The sequence below is a fragment of the Ipomoea triloba genome, chromosome 13, assembly GCF_003576645.1.
Source record: "Ipomoea triloba cultivar NCNSP0323 chromosome 13, ASM357664v1".
Taxonomy (NCBI): domain Eukaryota; kingdom Viridiplantae; phylum Streptophyta; class Magnoliopsida; order Solanales; family Convolvulaceae; genus Ipomoea; species Ipomoea triloba.
In genome coordinates, this window is record NC_044928.1 from 19,090,335 (window position 1) to 19,103,748 (window position 13,414).

The following is a 13,414-nucleotide window of genomic DNA, read 5'->3' on the forward strand; positions in this document are numbered from 1 at the left end:
TAATTCATTAGTTGTCATAATTTTTAAGATTTTATTCAAAAGTAATCAAATGAAATGCACGGGTAATTGACATTATCTGAAGTAAAAATATATAAAATTATAGTAAGAATGAAATCTCTATGTTAAATGACCATAATAAATTTAGATGTTAAATATAGTGTAATTACCACGGATTATTTAGATGGTAAATAGTATATGGTAATTACATATATAGATTAGCATGATGGTAAATAGTATATGGTAATTACATATATAGATTAGCATATTAAACGGATTAACATATGGAACAATGTTATAAAAAAGGAAGGAAGCCGGATTAACATATGGAACAATGTTATAAAAAAGGAAGGAAGCATTTTAGATAAAATATATTAGGAATAATATCAATTAAATAAAATATCATAGGAATTTCTTAATTCTATATTTATAATTACCTTTATAAACAGATTTAATAGGAAAATTTAGTTACAAACTTATATTAAGAGTTAGGGATTATTATTATTATTAGGAAAATTATATTAAGAATTTTAGATTATTATTACTACGGAGTATTATATTATTATTATTATTATTATTATTATTATTATTATTATTATTATTACATAATAGATTTTAAATTGAGGCTACAAAATTTAATATTATTATTTCATTTATTCAAGTATAGTAATCACCATTTTTTAACTAATAAGTGTGAATTAGTATTGTGCAATTAATGATAAAGATTAATAATAATTGGAATCAACAATCAATGATACAATGACCCATGTTTAGCTTCCAATGCACCATTTTTTATAAAATGAAGAATTGGAATGGTAAAACGAACAATTGGAATGAATAATTGAGGATTTATTCAAGTATAGTAACCACCATTTTTACCAAATTACATAAGCATCCGTAAATGGGAAAGATCAAGATTACAAATTCTACAATATATAGATGAACATCCGTAGATTGCTAGTTATTTTGCACAGTACAACTAAAAAGATGGATAGTTAAATAAGGTATTATCATTCAAAATCTTGTAATACAAAGTTACAATACAATGTTTTTCCATTAGAAATTACCAATCAAAGTAATGTGATTAAAATATATAATTATAGAAAACATTTGATTGTTCATTACAATCACTCTGAAAATTGTAATTTTACATACGTGATACGCCCATGACAAAATTGGCCTAGCTACTTGAAACCTTATCAGCAAAAATTAAAGCATATTGAGCTGTTAAAATCAAACTAAATCACAGTACTACAAAATACTCTATGGAATGCAGACTACACCATAAGGATCTCCAACATGCAGAATGAATCAACTAAAAATTAAATCATACCGCATACCATAACAATTCTACGCGTGTTAAAGTTCGATCTTCGACTTCGTAGAATTACAGATTATAGATCTCTAACTAATAGTGAGAGCACAGATATTGGTACGTTGTGAGAGAAGAGTCATTTCTCATCATTATATAGTGGATGATAAACATAATATGGAAGATTTTTCAAAAGGAAAGTATAATTAATTTTAATTTTATGTAAATATAGATGATTGACATGTAAAATTTTTACTACAATATTATATAATTTTTTCATTCTAATATAGTTAATTACATGTCAATTATATAAATATATATAGATATATAGATATAGATATAGATTATCATATCACTAATCACCAATCACCAATTAATTAATTAATATTAATATATAACAATATTACCATATCACTAATCACCAATCACCAATTAATTATTCTTTTTTAAAATAATCACCAATTAATTAATTAATATTAGTATATATTAATATATTATATATTAATATATTAATATTAAGAATAATACCATATACCATATTATCAATTATCAATTATATATCACCAATCACCCATATTATCATATTATCATTATCATATATTACCATAATAATATTATAGGATGGATAATTAATAAAATAATAAAATAATAAATAAATAAAATAAATGATTTTACCGAAATACCCCTAAGTTTTGGGGGGAAAATTTGGGAGGAGGAAATTGTTTTTATATATAGTATAGATTTGAGTTGAAAACATTTCGATATTTCCTCTCAACTAGTATGACAAGGGAAATGACAACTCTTAATATATAGCATATAAACAATATAATCAGATTCACCATAAAATAATTTTTTTTTAAATGTTTATTACACATATTTTTCTTGTACAACAACAATAAATTTGATAATTTATTTGATACTTTTTCCTATAGAAGAAATCTAATACTCTAATTATCGTATTTACCAACTTTATTCTTCTTATACTTTAATATAATACTTGTAAAGATTATTATAAAATAAAAAGCAGTGTACAGAAGATTCACCTCCCTATAAATACAAAGTGTTGCACTCTGATCGAATTATTCCAATCCCATTGATATTTTGGCCGAATTACTCAACGCTACAATGGCTACTTCGGTGAAGCAAGCCCTCGGTGATCTGAACAAGGAGCGCTTTGTAGCTCTATTGGGAAAGCTGATTGGGGAGTCCAAGTACGTGCAGAACAACCCACCGGAGCTGATCCCGGAGGAGGACAGAGTGGTAAAGCACGTTCTTGATTCCCTCCTCCCTTTCAGCACCACCACCGGCGGTGGTCCACTCGTTATCAACCATGTCACCTATAAGCCCAACCGGGGCAACCTTGTCGTCGAGTATCCGGGTACCCAGCCCGGAAAGGTTCTTTCTTTCGTCGGGATGCATATGGATGTCGTCACTGCTAATCCTGCTGATTGGGTCTGTCACTTCACTCTTTCTCTTTACATTAATGGGCCTTATCGTTCTTGGATATGAATTTGGAACTGGCTACTTTCACTTAGATATAAATTTGGGAATTTATATAGGAAAAATTGCTATGGGCAATACAGTTCTGAAGATATTTGTGTTTGTTTTATTTGGTTGCTTTTCTTTGACCCTTTTGTGTTTTTGAGTTTGTTATGTGGTGGGATTTGGTTGTGGCTCTAGATTATCAATTGTTCTCAAGGTATATTCTATTTTGTTTCAGTCTAATTAGTTTGGGAGGAAAATGATCTTTATTTTCAATGAGTTGCCTAATTAGGATTCATTTACTGTCAGGAACTTAAGGCAAGATTCTTTGCTCTTCCCTACACTCCCACCCTCCTCTGGAAACCTGATTTTTTTGTTCCAGTTAATCATATGAAACAAATGTACTTACTGTGAATATTATGGAGCAATCCTTATTCCCAAAGTGAATTTCATTGAATTCAGTATCTTTATCCTTTTTTTATTTGTTTTGTTTTCTCTATCTTTGTCTGTTAATTGCCTTGTTTGGAATAACTATTAAATTCAAGCAGTGTTAGTAAAATCTGTTTTCTCACTGTTTTGGGGTGATGAGGGAAAACGAAACTGCAACCACACCCGAGGGTATGCACTGGGAAATCTCGCCTTGTGACCCTTGCCGGCAAAGGGACACAAGGAGGTAAACCAGCCCATAGCTGACCGACTCAAACCAAGGAGGTAAACCAGCTTAGGTGGTCCATAGCTGACTGGATTCAAACTCGTGACCTTGTGGTTACAAGTTTGTATCATTAGCCATCTTGGTTGGTGTTGCCCCCGTTTTCTCACTGTTATTTGAATGGAAGCAGGGCGCGGCACTTAATGAGTAGCTGATTTCCTAATTAAATCATATGTATGACAGAATGTATGCTCAAGTGTGCATGTAAATAAAATTCTGCTCAAGTACTCTCTTAGGAAAATCATTTTTATTGAGTATGATTCAGTAGCCAATATGGACAAAATATTTTTACTTGTTTTCTTTCCAAAAAACTGCAATAGAAAATTTGAAAGTTTTAAGCTTAATAGGCTAAGCCAAACTAAATACAATGCTGGTTGCTTTTATACTTGCTAAATTGTAGTTTTTGTTGCGAAGTTGATTATAGGTTTGGATTACTGAAAATTTACTGTTCTTTGAGTTAGACTATTGTACCCCATGGTGCACATAAGGGTATGCACCATGATTGACGTAGCAAGAAAAAATTGCAAAGTATAGCGCAGGCAAAATATGCACTACTGGAAAAAACTGTGCTTCTTGTGCAAGAGAATTAAACCATCAATAATATTCACAAACTCAATGCATAACATTCGTAAATCCAATGGTAATATTCACATAAGTTTGCATGGATATTATGTATTTGTAGTCTTATTCTAGCATGAGAAAAGCGCAATATTTTCAGCAGTAGTTTTTTTTTTTTTTTTCATTATCTTTTCCTATTTTCTCATGCCACGTTGGCCACGACACACTCTTATGTGAACCATGGCCTACAGTGGTCACCGATACATGGCTTTTTGTTAATCGGCTAGTTTGATGATGTTTTAAAATTTTGATAACAATTCTGCGTGCAGGATTTTGATCCCTTCTCATTGAGCATTGATGGTGACAAACTTCGTGGACGGGGAACTACTGATTGTTTAGGCCATGTTGCCCTTGTTGCTGAACTTATGAGACAGTTGGGAGAGACAAAACCACAGTTGAAGTCCACTGTGGTTGCTGTCTTCATAGCCAGTGAAGAGAACTCATCCATCCCGGGGGTTGGAGTGGATGCGTTAGTGAAAGATGGATTGCTTGATAAGTTGAAGCACGGTCCTTTGTAAGTAAACTTCACATTGTATTAGGCCTAAGGGAGCTTAGATTACCTCGGCAGAAACATTGCTAAGTCTTGATACATTTTGTTGACGAACTGTCTTTCTCCATATAGATTCTGGATTGACACAGCCGATAAGCAGCCTTGCGTCGGTACTGGTGGCATGATACCATGGAAACTTAAAGTTACTGGAAAACTTTTCCACAGTGGTCTGGCCCATAAGGTACTCATTTTATTGACAGCTAATAGATACTCCCTCCGTCCTATTCCATGTGTCTGGTTCGGTTAACGAGGCTTGATTGAAGTTATTTTTAATTTAATTTTTCATAATATTATGTTTAATATTAGTATACAAAATTTATATATTTAGAAACTACATTAAAAGTACTATTAAACACAAAAAATTAAATTTAAAAATAAGTAAAAATACTAAAGAAAATAAACAAAGAAGAAAGAGTTGGTTTGACCAATGAATAGTAAATAAGACATATAAAGTGGGAGAGATGCATCATTTTAACTTGTCTCTAGACCTAATCAGATGTTGAAGGGAATCAAGGGATTCCCCACATGATTTCTACATTCTTTTTTATGGAAATACCTGCGCAAATAGAGGTGGCAAATCAGAGGGTTAAAATGGCTTGAAATACAAAATGCATTGTTTTGTAACCTTTGCATATTACATCTGGATTAAAATTGGCAATTTGGAATGGTTTGAGGAGTGGGTCATAAAATGTTTGAAGTGTTATGTAATTTGACCTGCTTTCATCCACCTTTTTTTAGTTATTAAAATAACTAAAGCTAGATTCATATTGGAAAATATGGCATAAAAGAATAGCTAAATGAAGAAAGTAACTTTATGTTCAGCTAGATTGTTCTTAGACATTAGAATCTGAATCTAAAATTCTTTTCGTTTTTGGCCTGAAATGATGAAATAACTTTATTACCACAACTCCACAAGTATATAAGATACACATTATAAATGAAGCCCATAATTGAAAGATTTAAAAAAAAAACCTACACTTAATGTAGCAAAGAATTTAAGAATCTGATAAACACATTATATCTATAACCATATACAAAGAAAAAGCTCAACCCAATACCAATACATGCCCACATAAAAAAACAGTCCAAACACAAGAAACCCTAGACCTTGTTTGTGAACTACCACACATTGCTGCTACTACTGCTAGTCACCTTCTTCCCTCCACCACCGAAGTTGCCAATTACATTGGTTTAACATCCACGCCACCGCCATCAACCATCTCTTGTTGGTTCATCGTCTTTGTCCTTTGCCATTGCATCCACTCTCCACACCTATTGCCATCTTCACCTCCACTACCATCTCATCACCAACCAAAGCCATCCCTGTCCTTCAACATTCCTACTTCCTCCACTGATACCCTTGCCCATCGCCACCTACCTGAAACTACCCTAACAAAAATGATTGCTATATCCCTTTGCCTTCCTCAATCTTCTCCATAGCCACCATTGTGAGCCATCTCCAACCACCCCAATCTTCATGTCCGACAAAAAACTCCAAATCCCCACACCACCAAAGCCACAACACCCTTCTAGGTACAAGACGTCAAGACTACAAAGGGACAAAACCTTTTCTCCACAGGGATAAAATGGACAGTAGGGGGAATGCTTAGCCTTCCCTAGAACCTCTTTGGTAGCTGAAATGCCACCAGAAAGGTGGAATCCAAAAATGTCTAGTAGAGGATAGTGGAAGTTAGAGAGATTTCTTTTCCTAACTTCCACTCTCTCTCTAACTAGTAAAATATTGCATTTGCTACTTCTGAATCTAAATCTAAATTATAAACTCATAAATATTGTATTTTATGTTTGAATTTGACAATATAAGAAACTATGAAAATAAAATAAAATTAAAATTAAAGTAGAAAGAGATGCTAAATTGAATGGGTTACATTTTGATGGCTTACAAATGTGAAGGGGATCTGAAAAGAAGGAAAATAGATTGATAGCCTAGTTGGCATGTCTTTGTAATCGAAAGAGATGGGAGATTGGAGTGATGAGAGAGTGCATCAACAGAGCCCAGCTCAGATGAATTGGTAGTTCACTGGAAGTGCAAGTCCTCAACTAAAGTTGAGGGTCACCCACTCACCTGTATCAAACCTTCAGTAAAGAAGGCAGTTTTGGCCAATTTACATTTCAACTTGCCTAAATCGCTCACATTTTTACTATGGGTCAATATATTTCGGTTGAAATTTAGCTAACTCTTAAAGCTGGTTAATAACGAGTTTGGACTTTAGAGTTGGTCAGGTTATATGAAACTTAACTCATGATTTACCATCAACTTTTTTATTCAAAATATCATATGCCCAATATTGTTATTTTTTTGTTTACAATATTTTAATCTTATTTTTATAAAAAATCTAGTTTTAATTTAATTAATTAAAATGGGCATTTTTTACCCATCCTATTTAACCGTTTGAATTTGGCATGTAGAAAAAAATGCCAATTTGCCACCTACGCCTGTGAGTTTAACCCATCTGAACCTATCATCTAAACTGTGCTAAACTGTGTGCTTGTCAGCTAAATACCAAACTGCCCAATTGCTTTGAGGTTGACCAGCCTAATTCCAAAGATTGTGTGGTGCTGATTGCTGAATAGGTCGCAGTAAATTGGGCTAAAATTGCCTCCCATACCTGTAATGTACCCTGATGTTTTTATCTTGTATCATGTCAAAATTTAGGCTATTAATCCACTGGAGTTAGCAATGGAGGCGCTTAAAGAAATCCAATTACGGTTCTACAAAGACTTCCCTCCTCATCCTAAAGAACAAATTTATGGATTCGCAACACCATCAACCATGAAGCCAACTCAATGGAGTTGTAAGTTTAGATCCGTTGTGAAAAGAATTTCAGAAAATTATTTGCCCATGCAAGTTGCTTTTCTTATCCTTCATTACTCCGTATTTGTTTCACAGATCCCGGGGGTGGTATCAATCAAATACCAGCTGAGTGCACCGTTTCAGGAGATGTTAGGTTAGTTTTCTCTCAAGAATCGCCTATTGCAAGGAAAACATCATATAGAGTCTGTACACTAAAAGGGTCTCGATTGGAAATGATATCTGACATTGTCTTTATACTTTGCAGGTTGACTCCGTTTTACAGGTATAAATTTTGCCTTCTCTTTCTATGTTTTGCTCTCTTCATCGGAAATTTTATGACAATTCTGTTTCCAAAGCATCTTGTAAATGTCACAATTCTATGTAGTAATTTCACCAAAGAAGTCTGAATTCTATAATTTTTTGGGTTTTCAGTGTATCAGATGTGATGACGAAGCTACAAGAATATGTTGATGACTTGAATGCAAACATAGACAAGCTTGACACTCGAGGGCCTGTTTCAAAATACGCCCTGCCTGATGAAAACCTTAGGGGCAGGTGTTGCATTATTTATTTTCTAAAATGCATTACTTCATGTGAAGAGTCCCACATTGAAAATATAAGAGAGAACATATGGGTTTATAAGGTCATGGCTTAGATTAGCTAATTGATTAGATTCAATTTTTTAGTGTGGTTTGGCCCAGGTACATTTAGCCCAATTGAGTGATCTTGGCCTAATCCTTTGTATAGCGTTCAATCTTTCAGTGTGGTTTGGTCCATGTGCATTATAGCCCAATTGAGTGACCTTGGTCCCTTAGATTAGAACACTTCAAATTTTGCCTCTAATTGGAGTTGTTTATGAAGGGATGTTATCTTCCAGATTCTTGGATATATTAACTGTAAAGAAGCCAATTTATTGAACATTTTTTTTTTCACCTGCCATTTATACTATTTTGGTTTCATGGCACAGATTAAGTATATGTTTTGATGAGGCATCGTCAGGAGTTGCTTGTAACCTTGAGTCTCGTGGTTTCCAAGTATTGTGCAAAGCGACTGAAGAAATAGTTGGGCATGTAAAACCGTATTCTATAACTGGTACTCTGCCGCTGATACGAGATTTGCAGGTTATTATCCTTGGATCTATTTCTTTTCGGCCTTATGCAAACATGATTTTAAGATTATTAATTCCCTCATAAGTCATAACCTTTTTGTTTTACATGGCAGGATGAGGGTTTTGATGTTCAGACTTCAGGCTATGGTATGACTTTGTAGCTTTCTACCAGGCTTAAATTAGAATATAACAAATACCACATCTGTCTTCTTTTACCTGTCTTGTTTACTATTCATTAGCCAGATCAACTTTTTTTTTTCTTTACTTATTTTCTTTAGTATATTTTTTAATGATTTTAAAATTTGTTTTTTTGTGTTTAATAGTATTTTAATGTAATTTCTAAATATATAAATTTTTGTTTTAAAAAAAAATATATAAATTTTATATACTAATACTAAACTTAATATTATGAAAAATTGAATTAAAAAATAACTTTAGTCAAGCTTGGTTAACTACACTACAATTGTTATACCATGGACCAGGGTTCACGGTCCTGATACAAAAATTTTGTACCTTCATTTAACGCATTCTATACCTACAGTTAACCGTTTCTGTACATGTAAACAAATAACTTGAAAATTGCTGACACATAATATGATAGCTACATGTGCAAAAACTCTCAACTGCAGGTACAAAATGTGTCAACTATAGATTTAGAATATGAAGGTTATTTTTGGACCAGGGTCTACAATGCAAGGTAGACCCTGATCCATGGTATAATTTGCCACGGAACTAAACACAAAATGAGACGGAGGGAATATCATTTTGGCGTGATGAATGATGCAATTTTTATTTTTTTTGGAACAAACTTGCAGGCTTAATGGCTACATACCATGCCAAGAATGAGTATTGTCTTCTGACAGACATGTGTCAAGGATATGGTGTCTTTGCCAGTATCATCTCACAGTTGGAAGATTGACAGACTACTATTAACCCCTCTGCTATCAATATGAGTATTTCCTTGTATCCTAATCCTGTAAACTGAGACATTTCTTGAAAATCCTTTAAGGTTCATAGTGACTGAATTTTGGATTTACTAAAGTTGTCAATGATTATACTTCTCCATGATACACTGCATATATGATATCTGTATGCTGTAGCAGGGAAAAATCTTTATTCTCAGCAAAAGAAAGTACTACTTGCTAAGTTGCTAGTCATCCTAGAATTTTAATCCAAATTTATTATTTGAAATGGTATGTAGTTTACTACTCCATATTTGATTGATATATTGAGATTGGCCCAAGAGGAGAAGCCCGAGACATATGCGGCCCACAAGTAGGATGCCTCGGACAAGCAATCATTATTGCATGGATTATGGTCGGACCAAAAATAAAAAGTACATTATTTTTGTACTGTAGGTACATTACTTTAGGGTACACTATTTTTGTACTGAAGGTACATTATTTGATATATACTATCAAATAATATCAAATAATGTACCTACATTACAAAAATAATGTACCTTCATTACAAAAATAATGTACTTTTTATTTTTGGTCCACACAGCTGTGTGGACCATGGTACATGCAATAATTTGCCTCAGACAAGGTGCAAAGGATCGAGGCATGGCATAGGGGACCCAACAATAGTTATACCATGGACTCGGGTCCACCTTGTATTCATTTACATATTGAATGTTTACAATTTGAATTGTGAACATTTAGTATGTAAATTGTGAACATTGAGGATATAAATTGTGTATTTTGAATTCGGGTTCACCTTACAAGGTGGATTTGCGTCTACAACATAATTTGCCGGGATCCAAGGATAAGGCATGGGCAAGGGGTGAAAGACCCCCAGGGCTAGCCCCAGGTCCTCGGAGCTTGTCTATGGGCCCAGTTTGTTGAGTCATGATTTGGTCTCACGGCCCATCTATTTTTAGGAAGTTTGTTGGGCTTTTGCCTTGTATAAATTGGTCTTGCCTAGGTTAAAGACATAATCATGTTTTTCATGATACAAATCTTGTAATACTTAAATATTAATCCAAAGAATTTTACTACGATTTATTTCGTGTTACTATTTTACTCATATCTCTTACTCGGACCAACCAAGTTAATGTTTACTATTGTCAATGGTGGTGTTGGTAGATATTGAGTTTGACCTTTATGGATCACAATTTACAAATTTATACCCCGCCGCACTAATGTTTTATGTTGCCTTTGAAGTTGAATACCGCAGTGTAAAAATACTACTTTGACTACAAACAATTTCAGTTGGATTGTTACAACAAAGAAGTTGGTCTAAGCCAATCAAATTTCGCTACTTTAATGCACTACTTTAGTAGAGATATTGATCTATCTCTGCGCCCTCGGGATCTCTACCCCTGCACCGATATGATACTAAAAGGATAAATTACTGTGGACCATGGTCATGGTTGATACTGCAGTTGTGCTGAAATGATATTGCAGTTGTGTTAAATTGATACTGCAGTTGTGTTGAAAGGAAATTGCAGTTCCGCGGAACAGAGGTCATTCATCCGTTCAACATAACTGCAGTATCAGTTCAACACAACTGCAGTTCCAGACGGATGTAACGGCCTTTGTTCCGCGCAAATTTCAATACAACTGCAGTATCAGTCATGACTTCCACAATGCATACAGTATAACTATTGGCCTGTGACTGTAGAGTTCTTTGGCTATCTTGTTGTCATATCCTATACAATCAATAGTTGTCATATCCTACTTATAACCAATTGGTGATGGATATTAACCATTTAATCACATCTCTCTATGGTAAACCACAACGTTACATCTCGAATTGAGGGGTTAAACTCGACCAATCTGACCAACGTCCAACACGTTGACCAAGTGACCTATTTAATAAGAGTACCGTGCTGGCGCCTGATATTGACCTAGCTTTAATCCTGAAGTTGCAGGCCAAGGAGTTGGTCATCTGCAGAAATTGATTGAGTGAATGTATTCCTTATGGCGGTGGAAGAGTTGTTATGAAAAGTTGAAAACTAAAGACCGCAACGTGTTTTTGGTCTTAATCGCAAATATTATTTTCCAAACTCATAATTGTTTCAACAACGTTTGAAGATGGATTCATGCAAAACGTCAAAAGTCGGCATATAATTTTCAGCAACTCCGGCAATGAATTTAAGAAACAAATAATGATGTTTTCAAACCTCAACCCCCATGCTTTCGCATCAAATTCCAAAGCCTCCGTACATAATCACAGCCTCAGGTTGAGGATAAAACTTTAAACAAAAAAATTAAAACTCTACTACCTCGTTAATGATAGCATCAAATTCCAATGCCGATAGTACTAAAAAAAAAAAAAAGGCAATACGATATTCTAAAAATGATATATATATATATATATATATATATATATATATATATATATATAAAATATAGTAGTCAGTATTTTAACTGTTTGAAATTGTAGATTTTTATATATAAGCCATCATACTATTTGGGAACAAGCAATTAGATTATAGAACTCGAATAACCCCAAATAAGCCACTGAACTCGAAAAAACAAAGCAATTAAGCCCTGAAACCGAAAAAAAAGAGCAATTAACCCATTTTTAAAATTTTCGGCGAAAACTTCTTGCAATGGCGACAATTTCCGGCGACCAGCGACAAGTCGTCACCAGTCGCCATCTCCGACGGAAAGGTCGCCTTCTCCATTATTTTATAAATATTCTAAAAATTTACCCCTCCATTATTCACTCGGGTGATGATGTGGAGCCATCGGGACAAGATAATTTTGTTTATTATGTCCAATTAACATTAATAGAGTGATTCCAAATTATTGATTCATTGATATGACTGAAAAATACTACTCCGTACTTAATTAGGATAAAAAGTATTGATTCAAAGAATATCAATCACTATGAGTCTATGAGCAAAAGATGCTGCATGCTTAGTCTTTCAGGAAAGAAATGTAATTGGCTAACGCAAAGTCCGGAGAAGCCAATTACTCTTCCAATATATGAAGAGGCTCGAAAAACAATCAAAATTGACAACAAAAAGCATCACAACATGTTCACCATAACTTAAAAATTATTTCCACTTTTCGTTTCACAGTGATATTTAATTTTCATGTATATGCAAATTTATTTGTGTTGGTCCTTCTAAGTCAAATCTTGAGTAAAAAATAGACCAAATATGCCACCTTTCTAATTTAGAATATAATCATATAACTTGAACCCGGCCTCATGCTTATGGGGAGAAAATATATGATTTTAAACAAAATATTTAACCCTTTTTTATTGGCAATTTGTTCAAAAGAATCAAATGTGATAAAAACATGAAAGTTATGTATCAAATGTAACAAAAATAATACTTATTAGGCTTTCTGAACTTTTAATTTGCCATCTTCTTTGACTTTCAAAATGTCATATCACTAAATTTGTAAATATTCACTATTCACGTTCCATCTATGCAATTTTCTCTTATATTTAAAAAATTGTCCACTCTCACATCACCTTATAAAAAAATTATTTCTTTTATCAATAAAATAATAATAATAATACTAATAATAATAATAATAATAATAATAATAATAATCTATATATATATATATATATATATAAACAAAATCCTCCAAAACGAAATCCTATTTCTCGCCCAAAATATTGTACATTAAAACAATTAAAACAATAAAATAATATTAAAAGTACAATAATATTAAAACACGAAATCCTATAACATCAAAACATTGTTATGCATTAGGATTAGTATATTGTTATAATCTATATCTATATATATCTATATATATATATATAAACAAAATCCTCCAAAACGAAATCCTATTTCCCGCCCAAAATATTGTACATTAAAACAATTAAAACAATAAAATAATATTAAAAGTACAATA

General features: G+C 33.0%; 1 protein-coding gene across 2 annotated transcripts; it reads left to right on the top strand.

Moving 5' to 3' along the window:
- The first annotated feature begins 2,378 nt into the window (after positions 1-2,378).
- On the top strand, positions 2,379-9,741 carry LOC116003181 (acetylornithine deacetylase). Of its 2 annotated transcripts, XM_031243344.1 has the most exons (10): positions 2,380-2,761; positions 4,388-4,632; positions 4,741-4,849; positions 7,343-7,481; positions 7,577-7,634; positions 7,746-7,763; positions 7,913-8,035; positions 8,448-8,601; positions 8,702-8,735; positions 9,404-9,741. In XM_031243344.1, the coding sequence occupies exons 1-10, from the start codon at positions 2,435-2,437 to the stop codon at positions 9,505-9,507; spliced, it is 1,311 nt and encodes a 436-aa protein (XP_031099204.1). In that variant the 5' UTR covers positions 2,380-2,434; the 3' UTR covers positions 9,508-9,741. The 2 variants fall into 2 exon arrangements, with proteins under 2 accessions (XP_031099205.1, XP_031099204.1); XM_031243345.1 differs by lacking the exon at positions 7,913-8,035 and having other exon boundaries at positions 2,379-2,761.
- The last annotated feature ends 3,673 nt before the right edge of the window (positions 9,742-13,414 follow it).

Bases quoted from the DNA above. Each gene is read 5' to 3' on its own strand.
- LOC116003181 (XM_031243344.1), top strand. From the start codon at position 2,435: ATGGCTACTTCGGTGAAGCAAGCCCTCGGTGATCTGAACAAGGAGCGC. The intron at 4,850-7,342 runs GTACTCATTTTA...GTCAAAATTTAG, and splicing joins ACAGTGGTCTGGCCCATAAG to GCTATTAATCCACTGGAGTT. The intron at 7,482-7,576 runs GTAAGTTTAGAT...TTTGTTTCACAG, and splicing joins GAAGCCAACTCAATGGAGTT to ATCCCGGGGGTGGTATCAAT.